Here is a 23,160-nt window from a genome sequence, read left to right as displayed (position 1 = left end):
ATCTATCTATCTATCTATCAGTTTAAAGCATTTGTCAGAGAGCTTAAACAACTTATCTTAAAAACTATCTTTGTATCAAAGTCAAATCTTAGGACACTAACCCTAGCCTCCATCTTTAATTACAGGTTTTATTCTTTTTTTATATATTTAGACAGTATACCTGTTTATGATGTGATAATAATACTTTTACGTATGGGTAAAAAAATAATCATATTAATAATTATCGTTTAAAATAATACATATGTATCCAAACGTTTATTGTTAGGATTATTGATCTACTTCTGCTTTCGCGAGGACTCGAACCGGAACCAGAATCGCATAAACAGGAAAGGCGTCACACGCTAGCCTCAGTTGCTCAATTTCTAGCTAGTGGCGAAGCGTCGTTGATCCGTCGTCACATTTTAAAGTAGATTTAAAGTAGATTTTTGTCTTCTACGGTTTCTATTTGGATTAAAACTACCAAGTTTTCAAGATGGGGGGCGGTGATCTGGTAAGTAGGAGCCAACTCACTCACAACAGGCGCTTTATACGATATTTATACAGTAATAATAGCAAACTGCACTGAGAAAATGGCTGTTTGAACATAATATGAGTGATTATTGTTGATAAAAACACGATTTCATTACAAGTTACGTAGCAAATGTAGTTAACTAACCTACTCGTTACTCTATAGAAGCTTTACTACACTACTATTATTTATAACTTGTAGAATGGTTCAAGCTAAGTTGCTCACACATAAAGGCTAAAATAGCTTATAAGCTATACTGACCTAAACTCATGTCAAGCTTTCTAAGTGAACTATGGAACAGTAAGACACACACACACACTTTACACAATGGCAGAACTAAATCATTATAAAGGTTTAAGAATATTTATAAAATATATGATGTAATGCTGCAAAAGACTGTTAACTGTGCTCTACAACGTTACACTGACCCTGAGTTAACAACCAATATGAACGTGAATGAGGTTAAATCACATTTAGAGCTGCAACTAACGATTATTTTTATCATCGATTTAACTCTGTCAATTATTTTCTCAAATAATCAAGTACTTGTTTGGTCCGAAAAATGTTGAAAATTGTTGATCATTGTTTCTCAAACCTGGAAGTGATGATGTTCTCAAATGTCTTGTTTTGTCAACAAACCAAAATGATTCAGTTTTAATGATGTCTTTGTTGTATGGAGCAAAGAATCATGAAAACATTCACATTTAAGACACTGGATCAAATCTGAGAAACTTGTTTTAATTATTGAAAAACACTCAAACTGATGAATTGCTTATCAAAATAGTTGACGATTAATTTAGTAATTGATTAATAAAAAAAAATCATGATTTTGTTTCTTGTTTTCTGCCTCAGAAATTATTAGGTTTGGTCAAATCATTGTTGCCAACAAATAGGAAATGACATAAAGACAAGTCTAATAATGGCTTTCAGACATGTATGCCAATTCTTTGTAAACCCAGAGTGTTTAAAATCGTGCTTCAAAATCGTGCAAAATTAGTTTTTTCTGATACAGTAAATTAACGTTTTCCCCCTTGTCTTCTGCCAGAACCTGAAAAAGAGCTGGCATCCCCAGACTATGAAAAATATTGAGCGGGTTTGGAAAGCCGAGCAGAAACATGAGGCCGAACGCAAGAAGATTGAGGAGCTGCAGAAACAGCTGAAAGATGAACGAGCCAGAGAAGAAATTACAAGATATGCAGAGGACTCTGGAGCCATCAAGTTAGTTGTCGCTATAAATTTAAAACATAGCATAAAGAACTATATTTTCGTGGTTATGTCAAGAATGGTGGCTAAATGGTGTTGTATTTTTAGAAAAAAGGATGATCGTCTGGACTGGATGTACCAGGGCCCTGTTAGTAGTGTGTCCAGGGACGAGTATCTGCTTGGACGTTCCATTGACAAGCAGATCACTGACCAATATGAGGAGCCAGAGAGCGGTCCATCAGCTGAGACCGGTCTCCTACCCGGTTCCATCTTCAACCCATCAACCCCGGCCTCCAATCTGGACCTGGCTGCCAAGATCAGGGAAGACCCGCTCTTTGAAATCAGGTTAGTTTAGTGTCATTTGTACTGGGTTTATTCAGTTATATTTCAGTGCTGGGTATGAGTTTCTATTTTGTTCTTGTTGTAGTAGAAAAATTAACTAAGGACAATTTAACTGTCTCATTTTAGGAAACGTGAAGAAGAAAAGAAGAGGGAAGTCTTGAGTAACCCTGTGAAGATGAAGAAGATCAAGGAAATGGTAGGATTACTATATTTGTATGTAAATTATTGGAAACTTAATTCTAACATAATTTCAAATTTGCTTTCATTTTTCAGACGTGTTTTTACTATACATGACCCATTCAATCTGTTGACACAGTTATATTTTCCTCAATGTTTGTTACCTAAAGTATTACTGTTACTGGAGCTTCTCCAGTTGGATTTATTTTTTTGATGGTAAAATAATAGTTGATTCTCTCACAGCTGCGGCAGAATCTTGACAAGAAAGAAAAGAAAAAGAAGAGGAAGAAGGACAAAAAGGAGAAGAAAGACAAAGAGAGGAGAAAGGAGAAGAAACACAAGAGACGGAGTTCAAGCTCAAGCTCTAATGAGGAAGATGAGAAAAAACACAGGTATATGTTTGCAGAGATTAAGGAATATGTGGAAAATCCATATTGCACATTAAGTTCATTACTTGTTTTCAACCAGGAATCATTCTCTATTGTTTCAAGTAAAACTGGTATGTTAATTATTATCTTTCATCTAATTTAGGTCACATTCACGAGATGACTTTTCAGCAGACATCAAGTCTCGTCCCCATCATCTTCTCGGCTACGGCCTACAGGTCAGTAAGAAGTAGAGTAGGGATGCACCGAAATGAAAATTGTTGGCTGAAACCGAAAATCAGGAAACACTTGAAAGACAATATTATTTCAATTCTGTACCATTGTTTTTTTTTTTTTTTCTAATTTTGTTGTGGTTGGGTCTGTGCGTACTTACCTCTCTAAAGTCAAGGCATTGCAATTATAGTATATTATATTATATAATATGATAATATAATTCTATTACAAGCCTTTTTTTCCTGCGCTGTGGCTTCTCTGTCTCCTAGCATGCTCTCCATATCCAACACAGACTGGATCCTTTCTCTACGCACAGCTTTATTCTCACATCCAAATAATGATCTATAGGACGAGGATCGAGTACAGTCGCGATGAAGTGCAGGGGATCTGAGTAAGTCTTAGTAAAACGTGTTGACAGACTCTTAAGAGCGCACTTTTCATTGTTTTCACTAAGGGTCGAATCGATACATCAGCCAGACCGATATATCATGCGTTTTTACGTGTATTGGCATCGGCCGATTCACTGTGCGTTCGCCGATATTGTGCTTGTTTTTCGTCCTGCGCATTCACGTAGCGTTGTGTTGAGATGCTGGAGAGCACTGAAGTGCATGCATTGCCCCTCCCTCCCTGGCAGAGGGCAGCTTTGGAAGCCTGCCAACAACTACTCTCCATGAGAGAACAGTGTTTTCAACTTTCAATGTATTTTTAACTGTTTAACTTAACTGTTTTCTTCACACTTTGAAAGTCTGCCTGTCTCTGTGTCACTCTGAACGTGTGTGTGTGTGTGTGTGTGTGTGTGCGTGTGTTTGTGTGTGTGTGTGTCTCTGACAGAGTGTGGCAGCGCAGCATCACAGCAGTGTCTCTTTCTCTCTGCCAATGAAATTAGCAGGTCAACGCTGGTTTTTTTAAACTCTGGTCGAGCTGCTTACAATCGTAATAGAGCCCCTTTCTTTCCCACTGGCTAAAAAAACACGTCTGATCTCCAGCTGGTGAGATGGCACCTCTGCGTGCGTCTGCGTGCGTCTGCGTGCGTCTGCGTGCGTCTGCGTGCGTCTGCGTGCGTCTGCGCGTGCCATGGCTACAGAATACGACACATTTATCAGCATGCACATGAAAACAATTACCTATCACTACGTGTCTGTCTGTCTCTCTCTAGTGTGTTGTCTTTGCATAATAGGCGACATAATAAAACATGGTCATTTTATTTCATGTAGAAAAACAAAACAAAAATGTTTAATTTATAAATTAAACTCAAGATGTAAGCATTAGATAAAAATATACTGAATGTGTGTTCTTGTTTCTTCTTTTTAAAGAAATGGCTGGAAGAGCAATATCAGCTTATATAAAATCGGCAGCACGTATCAGACATCGGCTAAGGCTGATGTCAAAAAAATCGGCATCAGCCATAAAAAAACCCCATATCAGTCGACCACTAGTTTTCACTCCATGATCCGTCTCAACCTTTTGAGTAGAAGACGCTTTAGTGCTGCAAGTAAAGGAATAACAGAAGCATCAGATGAGCTGATCTCTTTAGTTAGCTGCTCTAAGGGGGCAAGACGAGAGAGAATGTTCTCTGGTGTGGAGTGAATGTCACGGGGAGTTCATAATCTGCGCTGTATGCAGCCAAGTTTTGCTTTTGCGCAAAGACACTTTCCAGCATTTAATATGTGCTGTTCCACCGTGTACTCACATCTTGTTGGAACCGTTTTATTGGTGTTCCAAACTGATCTTGGACACACAATAAGGGGGAATAGACAGGCGAATTGACAAACATCCTGTTTCGCTCGTGTGTTTTCAGTGATAAAAGTCTTTCGGCTCTAAGTATGAGTTTGATGATTCATTCCTCTCTGAATCCAGAACTGTTATAATAAGTCTGAACATTTACTGTAATCTCTCTTCCTTGCAGCTCCCCACTGGTCGACATCACCAGTTGTCGGCTGCCCCCAGTCACTCACTGCGCCGTGAAAGGAGCCGTTCTCGATCACCTCACAAGAACCACAGGGACAATCATCATCATTCCTCCTCTTCCAGGCACAAGAGCGACAGGAAGGCTGAGCCCAGAGACTCCAGCCCACAGACGAAGCGTTACCAGAGACAGACGAACCACGTGTCTAAGTACGAGTTCACAAGTACACACACAGTCATAGGATATGACTGTAAGTGGTAGTTTAAGGGTTTAAACTGATTTTAGCCACTTTAGCCGTTGTCAGTGATTTCCTGTTCTACTGAGTGCAGCACATTATGAACACTCTAATGCTTGCAGAACTGTTCATTTAAATTGTTTAAGTTTTTATTAAGTAATAAAAACTGACGCTTGAATTTTGATGAAGTAGTTGTCATAATAAATTCCTTTAAAGTTGTTTTTTAGGACAAGTGACAGCACAAATCCATTGCCCTATATATTTTCTGACTGGAAACTTGAGTGTGTGAAGCACTCACTCTCCAGTGTCCAGGCGACGTTTCAGATTTTTAGCTCATGGGGGACACAGGAGCTGCTGGTCTACTGTTGCCTCGTTTTGATAAGATTGTGTCAATGAGGTAAAGGTGTTGAGGTGATGGACGCCGCAGTGGATCCACAACTCTTGATGAAAATTTGCTGATGGTTTTGGATGAAGGTGATGCTTATGCTGAATAGATTCTAGTAATAATGTCTTCATTTTATTTTATGATGTAGGAAGCTTTCAGCAGAAGAACTGGAGCGAAAGAGACGGGAGATGATGGACGAGGCCAAGCAGAGGGACGAGGACCGAGAGAACAATGTGAGGAGATATAAGAGGCAAGAGGAGCAGGAAAGGCAGCGGGACCAAAGTGCTAAACACGAGCCTCACGCTGGCTTCATACAGTAAGTTTCACAGCATATTCTGTTTTAAATGGCTGATTGTTTTTTTTCATTGTTTCATGTTTGGTGTTTTTTGGTTTTTAGTGACACTTGCCTTTTTTCTCTTGCAGTAACATGAAGTTGGAGAGTGCTGCCAGCTCTTCTTTGGAGGACAGAGTGAAGAGGAAAATCCACTCCATTCAGAGAACACCGGCCGCCTTGGACAACTTCATGAAGAGATGACAACACATTTACCATACTAAGCATGAACTAAATTAAAATTACATCCACTCCTTTAACACTTTCTCACTCACTCACTCATTTTCTACCGCTTCATTCTCAACATGAGGGTCACGGTGCGGGAGTTGGAGCCAATCCCAGCTGACAAGGCAGGGTCACACCCTGGAAAGGTCGCCAGTCCGTCGCAGGGCACACATACGGAGACAACCACAGCTGTGGTCAATTTAGAGTGTTCAATGAAGCTCTGCACGTGGGAGTACCCAGACATATTCCACATGCACACAGGGAGAACATGAAAACTCCACACACAAACAGCCTTGGTAAAACCAGGCACCTTCTTGCTGTGAGACAACAGTGCTGACCACTACTCCACAGTGATGGATGGAGTGGTGAGACGCTGTCTCGGTTCAGAGAATTTGTTTAATTACCTCCACCAAGGAGGTTAGGAGCATTTGTCTGTGAGCAGCATAATTAAATAAAATAAAGGACAGATTTTGATGTAAATTCCTTGCAATGCAGTTTATGGCCCAGGAATGATTTATTACATTTTGGTGGTGATCCAGATATAGATCTGTTTTTTAGGATTTTCTTTTAATTAGGAGTTGTAAACCTTGCAGGATTTGGGAGTGTTTTGAGACTCTGGGAAACGGAGTGGCCTCTGTGAAAGTTTGAAAAGCAGATTACACAAGGATTATGGTAAAACACGTGTGTCGTGTCTGTTTGGCTGATCAAGTCTGGCTGCACCTGAGCAGCACAGGAACTCTGGGTGATAAAAGAAATCTGTACAGAAAACTGTTTTTTTTGTTTCTTTTTTTATCTTTTACAGTAAAATAGCACCTGATTTCATTTCAAAGTTTTTTGTAATATATGTTTGATACTTGGTGTATTTCTGTGAGAATCAACTGGATTAAAAATTGCAGTCCACTCTTGCTTTCAGTCTATTTTTCTATAATATAATAATGAGCTTGAATCAAAATGTGGCCAAATGTTGACATCTACACCATGACAATCAGTGGATCATATCCAGGCCACTTTAAATGACTCGACTTGCTGCATGTATCAAACCTGTTACTAAATTACTTGCCAACTATTTTTATCATCAGTTGTAGTGTTGTTGATTTTTTATAATTAAAACAAGCTCTGGTTTCTTTCAGCTTCCTAAATGTGAATATTTTCTGGTTAGGTAACAACAAATCCATTGATTGATGGAATAATTGCAAGATCAATTGATTAATCAATGAAAAATTATTATTTATTTATATTAAAATTATTATTATTATTATTATTATTTATGTGGATCGCACCTTAAATGCATTTTACCCAGGGGATGATGCAATCACTTTATTTCACATGTTACTAAAAATCTTCAGAAGTGGTGTTTTACTAAGAAACATATTTAACAGTGTATGTAACAACTATGTATACAGGAGAGTGAAGCTTTACTGCCTAAAAAAACAACAATATTCTTTGGGTAGACCATAGAATATAAGCAGTATTTTAGTTTTATTTTATTAAAAATATTTTAAAATTTCCATTTATCAGCTGGTTTAAGTCCCTACATCAGAGGTACAATAGTCAACTGCAAGGTGATTAATTTATCATTTATTTAGCCAGGAAGATATGTACACAGATAGATAGATAGATAGATAGATAGATAGATAGATAGATAGATAGATATGTAATATTTGAAACAAAAGTATTTTGAATTAAATTGGGAAAATAAATGATTGGTCAATCACATTGATAACATGATCAATGGTCATGTTAGCTAAATGTTTGACACTTTTGAGGAGATGTCAGAACTCCATTGAAACTTTTGACATATCATTAGTGTTCGAGCACAAGGTGCACAATGAGTTATTCATTATTATTATTACACAAAACAAACCTTTTCTCACATAACTAACCTGATGAGAGTCGCTCTCAGACAGATGAGAGCAGTGAAACAACGTTTTTAAGGGGGAAAAAAAAACCTCCGGGTTTTAATTTCGTTTTGAACACACTTCAACCAAACTATGCACGGCGATGTACGGTATACGTGGTTCCGCCATTTCCGTCCAATGAGAGCGGCGCTGCGCCTCGCGCAGCCTTCATCCAGCCAATCAGCGTGTGCGTACGTGCTGACGTAGAAGCATTCAAGCTAGTGTGGTTTCCGTGTTTCTAAATCGTGTAGTCACTGTGGGAAGAAGAAAGTCCCTCAACTGCAGCTAAAGAAAACCAAGATAAAACAACTTCGAGCAGCGAATAAAACTCCACAACACATTCACGATGGTAAGAAGTAAACATTAAAGATGACTTAATCACGGCTTGTTGTGCTTTTCAATGAGCTGTTCATGCTCGCAGGTATGATAGCTTGTCTAAGCTAATGTTGTTAGCTCATCGGTATTTCATTTAATGAGGTTGAACTTGATTTAACTAAATATGTTACATGCCGGTACGATTGATTTAAATAACCGTATTTTAATAAATTCAAGATTAAATAACGAAGAAGTGTATATTTTGACAGTAACCGACATTGCTTTGAAAGCGAATTCATTAGCTTACAGCACATGAGCTAACTTTGTTCTTTGCATCTCATCTGGATTCATTGTCTTGTGATTATTGATTGTTATAAATGAAGTTAGACTTTTGAACAGCGTTTGGTTAGAAGTGTATGTAACTCGGTTAACGTTTCATTTGACTGGATGACGACACATTTAGGTCAATTTTTTTTTAAATATAATTTAATACGGCAGCAAACGCAGTGACGTCGCAATATCATGATATTTGCAAATCTTCCAAAGACATTTTTATTTTTTTCATTTAAGAGTAATGTCCACAATTGATGCCCTGTTCTAAATAATACGTTTACTGGTATTATCTTCCCGTTTGACTTCATTTAAATAATGAAACGCTGCACGTACTTCAAATAGCTATACTTCATTTGTGTCAGAACTAATGTTTGACATAATAAACATTTGTCATACACAATATTGTTTTACTTCAGCTTACATATAGCCTACATGTTACACTTTGCAGTATCAACAACTTCAACTGATTGTTTGGCTGATAAAATATGAGAAAAAAAAACTTATCTGAACCTGATTTGTATTTATTAATGAATTGCTTAATTTGACAACAGCAGAATTTATCAAATGAGCAATGCACAATATTCGACTTTTCATCAATATCCAATATTAGGGATGCATGATTGGCTTTAAAATATATGGTCGATTATCGGCAAACACCAAGATCCGCCAATATGACACTTCTGTATCTCCTCTTCACGCAGTCTATTATGTCCTATAACGGCGGGGCCGTCATGGCCATGCGGGGGAAGAACTGTGTGGCAATAGCAGCGGACCGCAGATTTGGCATCCAGGCACAGATGGTCACCACAGACTTCCAGAAGATCTTTCCCATGGGAGACAGGCTATACATTGGGCTGGCTGGACTGGCCACTGATGTCCAGACAGTGTGAGTGTGACTGACTGACAACTTTCATGGACAGTGCTTATCCCAGGATGCAACAGAAGGTGGTGGTGTTGGATTTAAAGATCCAGTGCGTCACATTTATGAGGGTTTATTCACAGACTTTGTTGCCCATCACTTGTACAACCGCCCAGTAAATCATGTCATGTTTCCATGTGCAGCAACTCTGTCTAATTAGCGTACTTGGTGTGATTATTCAGTTTCAAGCCCACTTATTCTATGTCAAGTGCCATGTATTTTGTCATTGGGCAATAATCCTGGGCCATTGTAAAATGTCTTTGATTTCTTATGCACATACAATTATTCACTCGTTTTGGTAGCGAGAAACTCATTCCAGTATATTTTTTTATATAGTTTAATATTTACTTTTGTAATGTCATTTATATTTTCTCTAATGTTAAAGCAACATTTCAAAGGAGCTGCACAGCAAATTTCATTGTTCTTGCGCAATGACAAAACGGGTATTGTATTTTCTAAAATAACTTGTTTTTGGGTTGCTACTAACCTTTATTTCATAATCAGTTCATCTTTTGAATATTTCCTCCATTAAGTGATTAGTTGTTTGGTCCAGAAAATATTGAAATGTGTTTCCTAAACGTCGTAATTATTTAAAAAAAAAACGTTTTTTGTTTTAATAAGCAAAGTAACAGAAAATATTCACATGCTGAAAAATCAGAAAGCTTGTTTTAATTATTTGTAATCAAAACCAATTAATCTATTATCAGCATAGTTGAAGATTAATTTATGCTTCTACGGCAGCCTGAAAAGACAAACCAAACATGGAGTGCATTTCTCATTTTGATGCCAAAGCTTGTTACATAAAGAAACAACCTTTCTGGTATGTGAAGGCCACCGTAGTTCTGACGTGCCTGGGAAATCTTACAACATGCAGTTTCACCGTAACTCATACATACTGGACTTTTTGATTAATTGATAATTGTAGTAATATACAAAGTGTTTTAACACTGATTGTTATTGTGTTTATTTGTGTGTGTGTGTGTGTGTAGATCCCAGAGGCTAAAATTCAGACTGAACCTGTATGAACTGAAGGAAGGTCGTCAGATAAAGCCCAAGACATTCATGAGCATGGTGTCCAACCTGCTGTATGAAAGGAGGTAAGAGACCTGAACCCTGTTTACATCTATGTCCTCTTGTGTTCAGAAGGAAAGAAGAAGACAAATGTGTTTGACGTGTGATTCACTCGCCAGGTTTGGACCATACTACATTGAGCCTGTAATTGCTGGACTAGATCCCAAAACCTTTGAGCCGTTCATCTGCTCCCTGGATTTGATTGGCTGCCCCATGGTGACTGAAGACTTTGTAGTGAGCGGCACGTGTTCAGAGCAGATGTACGGCATGTGTGAATCTTTGTGGGAGCCAGATATGGTAAGTCTTCACCGTCAATGTATCTCTTATCAAGCATTTCCCTCATTTTGCCCACATCAAATTCAGTGAGATCAGCTTGCGCCACTGGAATCTATATAAATATGCATGTTGGAGTCACTAAATCAGACATGGGCATCTCACGGCCCGCGGGCCACATACGGAATTCCTGTCTGGCCTGCAGTATGTCAGTCATAAACACAGATGAACAAGTATTTAATGCTGCGCATGCAATACAACTGTGTTGCTTTTACTTTGTAAAGCCTGACGTATAGAAGCACGCATCACGTATTTATTATATAGTGTAGTAATTTGATATTTTTAATAGAGTTGGTTAGTTATTGTGTTTGTATGCTACCAAATTTACACCCAAAAAATACAATTTACTGCTTTTTTACATAAAAATTAATTAAATTAAAATGAATTCAAATTTGGCCCAGCCCTCGACAATATTTTTTGTTTCTCATGTGGCCCCTTGGGGAAAATAATTGCCCACCCCTGCACTAAATGATGGACCTTCTTCACTGATGTCACTGAGGCAGTTTTACAGCCTTTACGGCACTAGAGGTCCAAACCAGGTACATGCTATGTACATTTCCACATTTATTTTATTATTTTATTTACCTTTATTTAACCAGGAAGTCCCATTGGGTATTAGAAATCTCTTTTACAAGGGAGACCTGGCCAAGGTAGCAGCCATACAGAATCAAAACTATATAAAACATGTACATAACGCACAAATGAACAGTAAAAGAATGATGACTATTTAAGCTGAAGAAAAACAATAACGTTCCACCTTCACTGCATTCTTAAAATATCTTAGTTTTTTGGAGATTATTCCATGACAATGATCAAACTCTTTTGCCAAAGTCGGTCAAATCCATGGGAACATTCAAGAGCAACCACTTGGTGGCGCACAGATGGTGAGCACTAGAGCTGACAGAGAGAAAGGTGCTGAGGGATTCTAACACTTTACCCAGCAGAGCTTTATAGATGAAGGAGAACATATACCAGTGTTGTGGGCTACAGATGGTTGATGACATCCAGCCAACTAAATCATAGAGAATGCTGTGGTGACAGAGGTTTTGCATTTGAAATGAAATGCAGAGAATCAAGGCTCCTTAAAGGGGAGGAGGCTGCATGCCTGTACGGCATATCAGAAAGTGAAACATGATTTATTTCTTAAATTAAAGACAGTCTTCTTTCGATTCTCTGAACTATTTTAGAAATGTGTCATTGAAATGAAAACTTTTGAACAATCCATATTTTCCCCAGTATAGAAGGACGCCTGTTTAATTAGATGTAAAAAATAAATAGGAGGAGCAGGTGTATAGGCGATTGTTATCTGTGTACAAATGCAATTTTGCTTGAATGACGTTTCCTTAAACAAGTGTGTTTGATCCTGCAGGAACCAGAGGACCTGTTCGAGACCATCTCCCAGGCGATGCTCAACGCTGTCGACAGAGATGCCGTGTCTGGCATGGGAGTTGTCGTACATGTTGTGTAAGTGCAGCCGTAACAAGCACCGGAGTTCCCTAAAGGTCAATATACAGGTTTACAGCGACTAACAGCCTTTTCTCTTCTGTCAGTGAGAAAGACAAGATCACCACACGGACCCTGAAGGCCAGGATGGACTAGAGCTTCAGTTTGTCGCCACACGTCACCAATACAGATGTTTTGTATAAAAATAGTAAACAACGCCTGTACTCTTTTCTGTTTCTTATTGATATTGTTCAATAAATGATCATAGGTTTAACAATGATCTTTGTACGTTGTGAAGAAGTGTGTAAGAATTAGTGACATCTACTGGTGAGACTGCAGATTGTGACAACTCCTAAACTAACTTGTGGGCAAGATATTCAATTTGTGCCAAGAAACCTTCCAGTGACACAGTATGACATAAAAAAAAGTCATAGTTTAGTATGTCGTCCAAAATGAGACAAAAAGTCATACTTTAGTATTTCGTCCAAAATGTGAAAAAAATGTCATAGTTTAGTATGTCGTCCAAAATGTGAAAGAAATGTCATAATTTAGTATGTCGTCCAAAATGTGAAAAAAATGTCATAGTTTAGTTTGTCGTCCAAAATGTGACAAAAATGTCATAGTTTAGTATGTCGTCCAAAATGTGACAAAAAGTCATAATATATGGTATGGCGTCCAAAATGTGAAAAAAAGTCATACTCTAGTATGTCGTCCAGAATTAGACAAAAATGTCATACTTTAGTATGTCGTCCAGAATTAGACAAAAATGTCATACTTGAGTATGTCGTCCAAAATGTGACAAAAATGTCATAGTTTAGTATGTCATCAAAAATGTGAAAAAAAGTCATGCTCTAGTATGTCGTCCAAAATGAGACAAAAAGTCATACTTTAGTATTTCGTCCAAAATGTGAAAAAAATGTCATAGTTTAGTATGTCCAAAATGTGAAAGAAATGTCATAGTTTAGTATGTCGTCCAAAATGTGAAAAAAAGTCATAGTTTAGTATGTCGTCCAAAATGTGAAAAAAATGTCATAGTTTAGTATGTCGTCCAAAATGTGACAAAAAGTCATAATATATGGTATGGCGTCCAAAATGTGAAAAAAAGTCATACTCTAGTATGTCGTCCAGAATTAGACAAAAATGTCATACTTTAGTATGTCGTCCAGAATTAGACAAAAATGTCATACTTGAGTATGTCGTCCAAAATGTGACAAAAATGTCATAGTTTAGTATGTCATCAAAAATGTGAAAAAAAGTCATGCTCTAGTATGTCGTCCAAAATGAGACAAAAAGTCATACTTTAGTATTTCGTCCAAAATGTGAAAAAAATGTCATAGTTTAGTATGTCGTCCAAAATGTGAAAGAAATGTCATAGTTTAGTATGTCGTCCAAAATGTGAAAAAAATGTCATAGTTTAGTATGTCGTCCAAAATGTGACAAAAAGTCATAATGTATGGTATGGCGTCCAAAATGTGAAAAAAAGTCATACTCTAGTATGTCGTCCAGAATTAGACAAAAATGTCATACTTTAGTATGTCGTCCAGAATTAGACAAAAATGTCATACTTTAGTATGTCGTCCAAAATGAGACAAAAATGTCATAGTATAGTATGTCGTCCAAAATGTGAAAAAAATGTCATAGTTTAGAATGTCGTCCAAAATGTGACAAAAATGTCATAGTTTAGTATGTCGTCCAAAATGAGACAAAAAAGTCATAGTATAGTATGTCGTCCAAAATGAGACAAAAATTTCATAGTATAGTATGTCCTTCAAAATGAGACAAAAATGTCAAAGTATAGTATGTCGTCCAAAATGAGACAAAAAAGTCATAGTATAGTATGTCCTTCAAAATGAGACAAAAATGTCATAGTATAGTATGTCTTCCAAAATGAGACAAAAAAGTCATAGTATAGTATGTCGTTCAAAATGAGACAAAAAAGTCATAGTTTAGTATGTCGTCCAAAATGAGACAAAAAAGTCATAGTATAGTATGTTGTCCAATATGAGACAAAAAAGTCATAGTATAGCATGTCGTCCAAAATGAGACAATAAAGTCATAATTTAGTATGTCGTCCAAAATGAGACAAAAATGTCATAGTATAGTATGTCGTCCAAAATGTGACCAAAAAAGTCATAGTATAGTATGTCGTCCAAAATGTGACAAAAATGTCATACTTTAGTATGTTGTCCAAAATGAGACAAAAATGTCATAGTTTAGTATGTCGTCCAAAATGAGACAAAAAAGTCATGCTTTAGTATGTCGTCCAAAATGTGACAAAAAAGTCATAGTATAGTATGTCGTCCAAAATGTGACAAAAAAGTCATAGTATAGTATGTCGTCCAAAATGTGACAAAAATGTCATACTTTAGTAAGTTGTCCAAAATCTGACAAAAATGTCATAGTTTAATATGTCGTCCAAAATGAGACAAAAAAGTCATACTTTAGTATGTTGTCCAAAATCTGACAAAAATGTCATAGTATAGTATGTCGTCCAAAATGAGACAAAAATTTCATAGTATAGTATGTCCTTCAAAATGAGACAAAAATGTCATAGTATAGTATGTCGTCCAAAATGAGACAAAAAGTCATAATATATGGTATGGCGTCCAAAATGTGAAAAAAAGTCATACTCTAGTATGTCGTCCAGAATTAGACAAAAATGTCATACTTTAGTATGTCGTCCAGAATTAGACAAAAATGTCATAGTTTAGTATGTCGTCCAAAATGTGACAAAAATGTCATAGTTTAGTATGTCGTCAAAAATGAGACAAAAAAGTCATAGTATAGTATGTCGTCCAAAATGTGAAAAAAATGTCATAGTTTAGAATGTCGTCCAAAATGTGACAAAAATGTCATAGTTTAGTATGTCGTCCAAAATGAGACAAAAAAGTCATAGTATAGTATGTCGTCCAAAATGAGACAAAAATTTCATAGTATAGTATGTCCATCAAAATGAGACAAAAATGTCAAAGTATAGTATGTCGTCCAAAATGAGACAAAAAAGTCATAGTATAGTATGTCCTTCAAAATGAGACAAAAATGTCATAGTATAGTATGTCGTCCAAAATGAGACAAAAAGTCATACTTTAGTATTTCGTCCAAAATGTGAAAAAAATGTCATAGTTTAGTATGTCGTCCAAAATGTGAAAGAAATGTCATAGTTTAGTATGTCGTCCAAAATGTGAAAAAAATGTCATAGTTTAGTATGTCGTCCAAAATGTGACAAAAAGTCATAATGTATGGTATGGCGTCCAAAATGTGAAAAAAAGTCATACTCTAGTATGTCGTCCAGAATTAGACAAAAATGTCATACTTTAGTATGTCGTCCAGAATTAGACAAAAATGTCATACTTTAGTATGTCGTCCAAAATGAGACAAAAATGTCATAGTATAGTATGTCGTCCAAAATGTGAAAAAAATGTCATAGTTTAGAATGTCGTCCAAAATGTGACAAAAATGTCATAGTTTAGTATGTCGTCCAAAATGAGACAAAAAAGTCATAGTATAGTATGTCGTCCAAAATGAGACAAAAATTTCATAGTATAGTATGTCCTTCAAAATGAGACAAAAATGTCAAAGTATAGTATGTCGTCCAAAATGAGACAAAAAAGTCATAGTATAGTATGTCCTTCAAAATGAGACAAAAATGTCATAGTATAGTATGTCTTCCAAAATGAGACAAAAAAGTCATAGTATAGTATGTCGTTCAAAATGAGACAAAAAAGTCATAGTTTAGTATGTCGTCCAAAATGAGACAAAAAAGTCATAGTATAGTATGTTGTCCAATATGAGACAAAAAAGTCATAGTATAGCATGTCGTCCAAAATGAGACAATAAAGTCATAATTTAGTATGTCGTCCAAAATGAGACAAAAATGTCATAGTATAGTATGTCGTCCAAAATGTGACCAAAAAAGTCATAGTATAGTATGTCGTCCAAAATGTGACAAAAATGTCATACTTTAGTATGTTGTCCAAAATGAGACAAAAATGTCATAGTTTAGTATGTCGTCCAAAATGAGACAAAAAAGTCATGCTTTAGTATGTCGTCCAAAATGTGACAAAAAAGTCATAGTATAGTATGTCGTCCAAAATGTGACAAAAATGTCATACTTTAGTATGTTGTCCAAAATCTGACAAAAATGTCATAGTTTAGTATGTCGTCCAAAATGAGACAAAAAAGTCATGCTTTAGTATGTCGTCCAAAATGTGACAAAAAAGTCATAGTATAGTATGTCGTCCAAAATGTGACAAAAATGTCATACTTTAGTAAGTTGTCCAAAATCTGACAAAAATGTCATAGTTTAATATGTCGTCCAAAATGAGACAAAAAAGTCATACTTTAGTATGTTGTCCAAAATCTGACAAAAATGTCATAGTATAGTATGTCGTCCAAAATGAGACAAAAATTTCATAGTATAGTATGTCCTTCAAAATGAGACAAAAATGTCATAGTATAGTATGTCGTCCAAAATGAGACAAAAAGTCATAATATATGGTATGGCGTCCAAAATGTGAAAAAAAGTCATACTCTAGTATGTCGTCCAGAATTAGACAAAAATGTCATACTTTAGTATGTCGTCCAGAATTAGACAAAAATGTCATAGTTTAGTATGTCGTCCAAAATGTGACAAAAATGTCATAGTTTAGTATGTCGTCAAAAATGAGACAAAAAAGTCATAGTATAGTATGTCGTCCAAAATGTGAAAAAAATGTCATAGTTTAGAATGTCGTCCAAAATGTGACAAAAATGTCATAGTTTAGTATGTCGTCCAAAATGAGACAAAAAAGTCATAGTATAGTATGTCGTCCAAAATGAGACAAAAATTTCATAGTATAGTATGTCCTTCAAAATGAGACAAAAATGTCAAAGTATAGTATGTCGTCCAAAATGAGACAAAAAAGTCATAGTATAGTATGTCCTTCAAAATGAGACAAAAATGTCATAGTATAGTATGTCGTCCAAAATGAGACAAAAAAGTCATAGTATAGTATGTCGTTCAAAATGAGACAAAAAAGTCATAGTTTAGTATGTCGTCCAAAATGAGACAAAAAAGTCATAGTATAGTATGTTGTCCAATATGAGACAAAAAAGTCATAGTATAGCATGTCGTCCAAAATGAGACAAAAAAGTCATAGCATAGTATGTCGTCCAAAATTAGACAAAAATGTCATAGTTTAGTATATCGTCCAAAATTAGACAAAAATGTCATAGCTTAGTATGTCGTCCAAAATGTGACCAAAAATGTCATACATTAGTATGTTGTCCAAAATGAGACAAAAAAGTCATAGTATAGTATGTTGTCCAAAATTAGACAAAATATCATACTTTAGTATGTCGTCAAAAATGAGACAAAAAGTCATAATATATAGTATGTTGTCCAAAATGTGACTAAAAAAGTCATAGTTTAGTATGTCGTCCAAAATGTGACAAAAATGTCATAGTTTAGTATGTCATCCAAAATGTGACAAAAAGTCATAGTTGAGTATGTCATCCAAAATGTGACAAAAAGTCAAAGGTTAGTATGTCGTCCAAAATGAGACAAAAAAGTCATAGTTTAGTATGTCATACAAAATGTGAAAAAAATGTCATAGTTTAGTTTTGTCGTCCAAAATGAGACAAAAAGTCATAATATATGGTATGGCGTCCAAAATGTGACTAAAAATATCATAGTTTAGTTTGTCGTCAAAAATGAGACAAAAAAGTCATAGTATAGTATGTTGTCCAAAATTAGACAAAAATGTCATACTTAAGTATGTCGTCCAAAATTAGACAAAAATGTCATAGTTTAGTATGTCGTCCAAAATGTGACAAAAAAGTCATACTTAAGTATGTCGTCCAAAATTAGACAAAAATGTCATAGTTTAGTATGTCGTCCAAAATGTGACAAAAAAGTCATACTTTAGTATGTTGTCCAAAATGAGACAAAAATGTCATAGTTTAGTATGTCCAAAATGTGACAAAAATGTCATACTTTAGTAAGTTGTCCAAAATGAGACAAAAATGTCATAGTTTAGTATGTCGTCCAAAATGAGACAAAAAAGTCATGCTTTAGTATGTCGTCCAAAATGTGACAAAAAAGTCATAGTATAGTATGTCGTCCAAAATGTGACAAAAATGTCATACTTTAGTATGTTGTCCAAAATCTGACAAAAATGTCATAGTTTAGTATGTCGTCCAAAATGAGACAAAAAAGTCATAGTATAGTAAGTCCTTCAAAATGAGACAAAAATGTCATAGTATAGTATGTCGTCCAAAATGAGACAAAAAAGTCATAGTTTAGTATGTCGTCCAAAATGAGACAAAAATGTCATAGTATAGTATGTCGTCCAAAATGAGACAAAAAGGTCATAACTTAGTATGTCGTCCAAAATGAGACAAAAAAGTCATAGTATAGCATGTCGTCCAAAATGAGACAAAAAAGTCATAGTTTAGTATGTCGTCTAAAATAAGACAAAAATTTCATAGTATAGTATGTCCTTCAAAATGAGACAAAAATGTCATAGTATAGTATGTCGTCCTAAATGAGACAAAAAAGTCATAGCATAGTATGTCGTCCAAAATTAGACAAAAATGTCATAGTTTAGTATATCGTCCAAAATTAGACAAAAATGTCATAGTTTAGTATGTCGTCCAAAATGTGACAAAAAAGTCATAGCTTAGGCGGGGTACACCCTGGACAGTTCGCCAGTCCATCGCAGGGCCACACACAGATAGAGACAAACAACCATTCACTCTCACACTCACTCCTATGGTCAATTTAGAGTGTCCAATTTACCTATCCCCACATTGCATGTTTTTGGACTGTGGGAGGAAGCCGGAGAACCCGGAGAGAACCCACGCACACACGGGGAGAACATGCAAACTCCATGCAGAAAGGCCCTTGTTCCAACCGGGGCTCGAACCCGGGTCTTCTCGCTGCAAGGCGAGAGTGCTAACCACTACTGCACCGTGTGGTCCCGTCATAGCTTAGTATATTGTCGAAAATGTGACAAAAATGTCATAGGTTAGTATGTCGTCCAAAATGAGACAAAAAAGTTATAGTATAGTATGTTGTCCAAAATTAGACAAAAAAGTCATAGTATAGTATGTTGTCCAAAATTAGACAAAAATATAATACTTTAGTATGTCGTCCAAAATGTGACAAAAAAGTCATAGTATAGTATGTCGCCCAAAATGAGACAAAAAAGTCATAGTATAGTATGTCGTCCAAATGAGACAAAAATTTCATAGTATAGTATGTCGGCCAAAATGTGACAAAAATGTCATAGTATAGTATGTCGTCCAAAATCAGACAAAAATGTCATAGTATAATATGTCGTCCAAAATGTGACAAAAAAGTCATAGGTCAGTATGTCGTCCAAAATGAGACAAAAAAGTCATAGTATAGTATGTCGTCCAAAATGAGACAAAAAAGTCATAGTTTAGTATGTCGTCCAAAATGAGACAAAAAAGTCATAGTATAGCATGTCGTCCAAAATGAGACAAAAAAGTCATACTTAAGCATGTCGTCCAAAATGAGACAAAAAAGTCATAGTTTAGTATGTCGTCAAAAATGAGAAAAAAATGTCATAGTATAGTATGTTGTCCAAAATTAGACAAAAATATCATACTTTAGTATGTCGTCAAAAATGAGACAAAAAAGTCATAGTTTAGTATGTCGTCCAAAATGTGACAAAAATGTCATAGTATAGTATGTCGTCCCAAAATGACACAAAAAAGTCATAGTTTAGTATGTCGTCCAAAATGTGGCAAAAATGCCATAGGTTAGTATGTCGTCCAAAATGTGACAAAAAAGTCAGAGCTTAGTATATTGTCCAAAATGTGACAAAAAAGTCATAGCTTAGTATATAGTCCAAAATGTGACAAAAATGTCATACATTAGTATGTTGTCCAAAATGAGACAAAAAAGTCATAGTATAGTATGTTGTCCAAAATTAGACAAAAAAGTCATAGTATAGTATGTTGTCCAAAATTAGACAAAAATATAATACTTTAGTATGTCGTCCAAAATGTGACAAAAAAATTATACTTTAGTATGTTGTCCAAAATGTGACAAAAATGTCATACTTTAGTATGTTGTCCAAAATCTGACAAAAATGTCATAGTTTAGTATGTCGTCCAAAATGTGAAAAAAAGTCATAGTTTAGTATGTCGTCCAAAATGTGAAAAAAATGTCATAGTTTAGTATGTCGTCCAAAATGTGACAAAAAGTCATAATATATGGTATGGCGTCCAAAATGTGAAAAAAAGTCATACTCTAGTATGTCGTCCAGAATTAGACAAAAATGTCATACTTTAGTATGTCGTCCAGAATTAGACAAAAATGTCATACTTGAGTATGTCGTCCAAAATGTGACAAAAATGTCATAGTTTAGTATGTCATCAAAAATGTGAAAAAAAGTCATGCTCTAGTATGTCGTCCAAAATGAGACAAAAAGTCATACTTTAGTATTTCGTCCAAAATGTGAAAAAAATGTCATAGTTTAGTATGTCGTCCAAAATGTGAAAGAAATGTCATAGTTTAGTATGTCGTCCAAAATGTGAAAAAAATGTCATAGTTTAGTATGTCGTCCAAAATGTGACAAAAAGTCATAATGTATGGTATGGCGTCCAAAATGTGAAAAAAAGTCATACTCTAGTATGTCGTCCAGAATTAGACAAAAATGTCATACTTTAGTATGTCGTCCAGAATTAGACAAAAATGTCATACTTTAGTATGTCGTCCAAAATGAGACAAAAATGTCATAGTATAGTATGTCGTCCAAAATGTGAAAAAAATGTCATAGTTTAGAATGTCGTCCAAAATGTGACAAAAATGTCATAGTTTAGTATGTCGTCCAAAATGAGACAAAAAAGTCATAGTATAGTATGTCGTCCAAAATGAGACAAAAATTTCATAGTATAGTATGTCCTTCAAAATGAGACAAAAATGTCAAAGTATAGTATGTCGTCCAAAATGAGACAAAAAAGTCATAGTATAGTATGTCCTTCAAAATGAGACAAAAATGTCATAGTATAGTATGTCTTCCAAAATGAGACAAAAAAGTCATAGTATAGTATGTCGTTCAAAATGAGACAAAAAAGTCATAGTTTAGTATGTCGTCCAAAATGAGACAAAAAAGTCATAGTATAGTATGTTGTCCAATATGAGACAAAAAAGTCATAGTATAGCATGTCGTCCAAAATGAGACAATAAAGTCATAATTTAGTATGTCGTCCAAAATGAGACAAAAATGTCATAGTATAGTATGTCGTCCAAAATGTGACCAAAAAAGTCATAGTATAGTATGTCGTCCAAAATGTGACAAAAATGTCATACTTTAGTATGTTGTCCAAAATGAGACAAAAATGTCATAGTTTAGTATGTCGTCCAAAATGAGACAAAAAAGTCATGCTTTAGTATGTCGTCCAAAATGTGACAAAAAAGTCATAGTATAGTATGTCGTCCAAAATGTGACAAAAATGTCATACTTTAGTATGTTGTCCAAAATCTGACAAAAATGTCATAGTTTAGTATGTCGTCCAAAATGAGACAAAAAAGTCATGCTTTAGTATGTCGTCCAAAATGTGACAAAAAAGTCATAGTATAGTATGTCGTCCAAAATGTGACAAAAATGTCATACTTTAGTAAGTTGTCCAAAATCTGACAAAAATGTCATAGTTTAATATGTCGTCCAAAATGAGACAAAAAAGTCATACTTTAGTATGTTGTCCAAAATCTGACAAAAATGTCATAGTATAGTATGTCGTCCAAAATGAGACAAAAATTTCATAGTATAGTATGTCCTTCAAAATGAGACAAAAATGTCATAGTATAGTATGTCGTCCAAAATGAGACAAAAAGTCATAATATATGGTATGGCGTCCAAAATGTGAAAAAAAGTCATACTCTAGTATGTCGTCCAGAATTAGACAAAAATGTCATACTTTAGTATGTCGTCCAGAATTAGACAAAAATGTCATAGTTTAGTATGTCGTCCAAAATGTGACAAAAATGTCATAGTTTAGTATGTCGTCAAAAATGAGACAAAAAAGTCATAGTATAGTATGTCGTCCAAAATGTGAAAAAAATGTCATAGTTTAGAATGTCGTCCAAAATGTGACAAAAATGTCATAGTTTAGTATGTCGTCCAAAATGAGACAAAAAAGTCATAGTATAGTATGTCGTCCAAAATGAGACAAAAATTTCATAGTATAGTATGTCCATCAAAATGAGACAAAAATGTCAAAGTATAGTATGTCGTCCAAAATGAGACAAAAAAGTCATAGTATAGTATGTCCTTCAAAATGAGACAAAAATGTCATAGTATAGTATGTCGTCCAAAATGAGACAAAAAGTCATACTTTAGTATTTCGTCCAAAATGTGAAAAAAATGTCATAGTTTAGTATGTCGTCCAAAATGTGAAAGAAATGTCATAGTTTAGTATGTCGTCCAAAATGTGAAAAAAATGTCATAGTTTAGTATGTCGTCCAAAATGTGACAAAAAGTCATAATGTATGGTATGGCGTCCAAAATGTGAAAAAAAGTCATACTCTAGTATGTCGTCCAGAATTAGACAAAAATGTCATACTTTAGTATGTCGTCCAGAATTAGACAAAAATGTCATACTTTAGTATGTCGTCCAAAATGAGACAAAAATGTCATAGTATAGTATGTCGTCCAAAATGTGAAAAAAATGTCATAGTTTAGAATGTCGTCCAAAATGTGACAAAAATGTCATAGTTTAGTATGTCGTCCAAAATGAGACAAAAAAGTCATAGTATAGTATGTCGTCCAAAATGAGACAAAAATTTCATAGTATAGTATGTCCTTCAAAATGAGACAAAAATGTCAAAGTATAGTATGTCGTCCAAAATGAGACAAAAAAGTCATAGTATAGTATGTCCTTCAAAATGAGACAAAAATGTCATAGTATAGTATGTCTTCCAAAAT

The 23,160-nt window shown here is 35.1% G+C and overlaps 2 protein-coding genes across 2 annotated transcripts; both read left to right on the top strand.

Moving 5' to 3' along the window:
• The first annotated feature begins 334 nt into the window (after nt 1-334).
• Nucleotides 335-6,811, top strand: cwc25 (CWC25 spliceosome associated protein homolog). The gene is made up of 9 exons (XM_058641694.1): nt 335-490; nt 1,554-1,726; nt 1,820-2,056; nt 2,180-2,249; nt 2,474-2,622; nt 2,762-2,834; nt 4,736-4,944; nt 5,504-5,671; nt 5,779-6,811. The coding sequence occupies exons 1-9, from the start codon at nt 473-475 to the stop codon at nt 5,888-5,890; spliced, it is 1,209 nt and encodes a 402-aa protein (XP_058497677.1). The 5' UTR covers nt 335-472; the 3' UTR covers nt 5,891-6,811.
• A 1,188-nt stretch (nt 6,812-7,999) lies between these two features.
• On the top strand, nt 8,000-12,503 carry psmb3 (proteasome 20S subunit beta 3). The gene is made up of 6 exons (XM_058640688.1): nt 8,000-8,158; nt 9,159-9,343; nt 10,366-10,473; nt 10,567-10,744; nt 12,150-12,244; nt 12,331-12,503. The coding sequence occupies exons 1-6, from the start codon at nt 8,156-8,158 to the stop codon at nt 12,377-12,379; spliced, it is 618 nt and encodes a 205-aa protein (XP_058496671.1). The 5' UTR covers nt 8,000-8,155; the 3' UTR covers nt 12,380-12,503.
• The last annotated feature ends 10,657 nt before the right edge of the window (nt 12,504-23,160 follow it).

This window comes from Solea solea, chromosome 10 (genome assembly GCF_958295425.1).
Source record: "Solea solea chromosome 10, fSolSol10.1, whole genome shotgun sequence".
NCBI lineage: Eukaryota > Metazoa > Chordata > Actinopteri > Pleuronectiformes > Soleidae > Solea > Solea solea.
The sequence above is the reverse complement of the archived record's forward strand: the minus strand, read 5'-3'. Positions and strand labels throughout refer to the sequence as shown.

Coding starts and splice junctions, on each gene's coding strand:
- cwc25 (XM_058641694.1), top strand. Junction 2,623..2,761: donor GAAGATGAGAAAAAACACAG/GTATATGTTTGC, acceptor CATCTAATTTAG/GTCACATTCACGAGATGACT. Junction 2,835..4,735: donor TTCTCGGCTACGGCCTACAG/GTCAGTAAGAAG, acceptor TCTTCCTTGCAG/CTCCCCACTGGTCGACATCA.
- psmb3 (XM_058640688.1), top strand. Junction 9,344..10,365: donor GCCACTGATGTCCAGACAGT/GTGAGTGTGACT, acceptor GTGTGTGTGTAG/ATCCCAGAGGCTAAAATTCA. Junction 12,245..12,330: donor GGAGTTGTCGTACATGTTGT/GTAAGTGCAGCC, acceptor CTCTTCTGTCAG/TGAGAAAGACAAGATCACCA.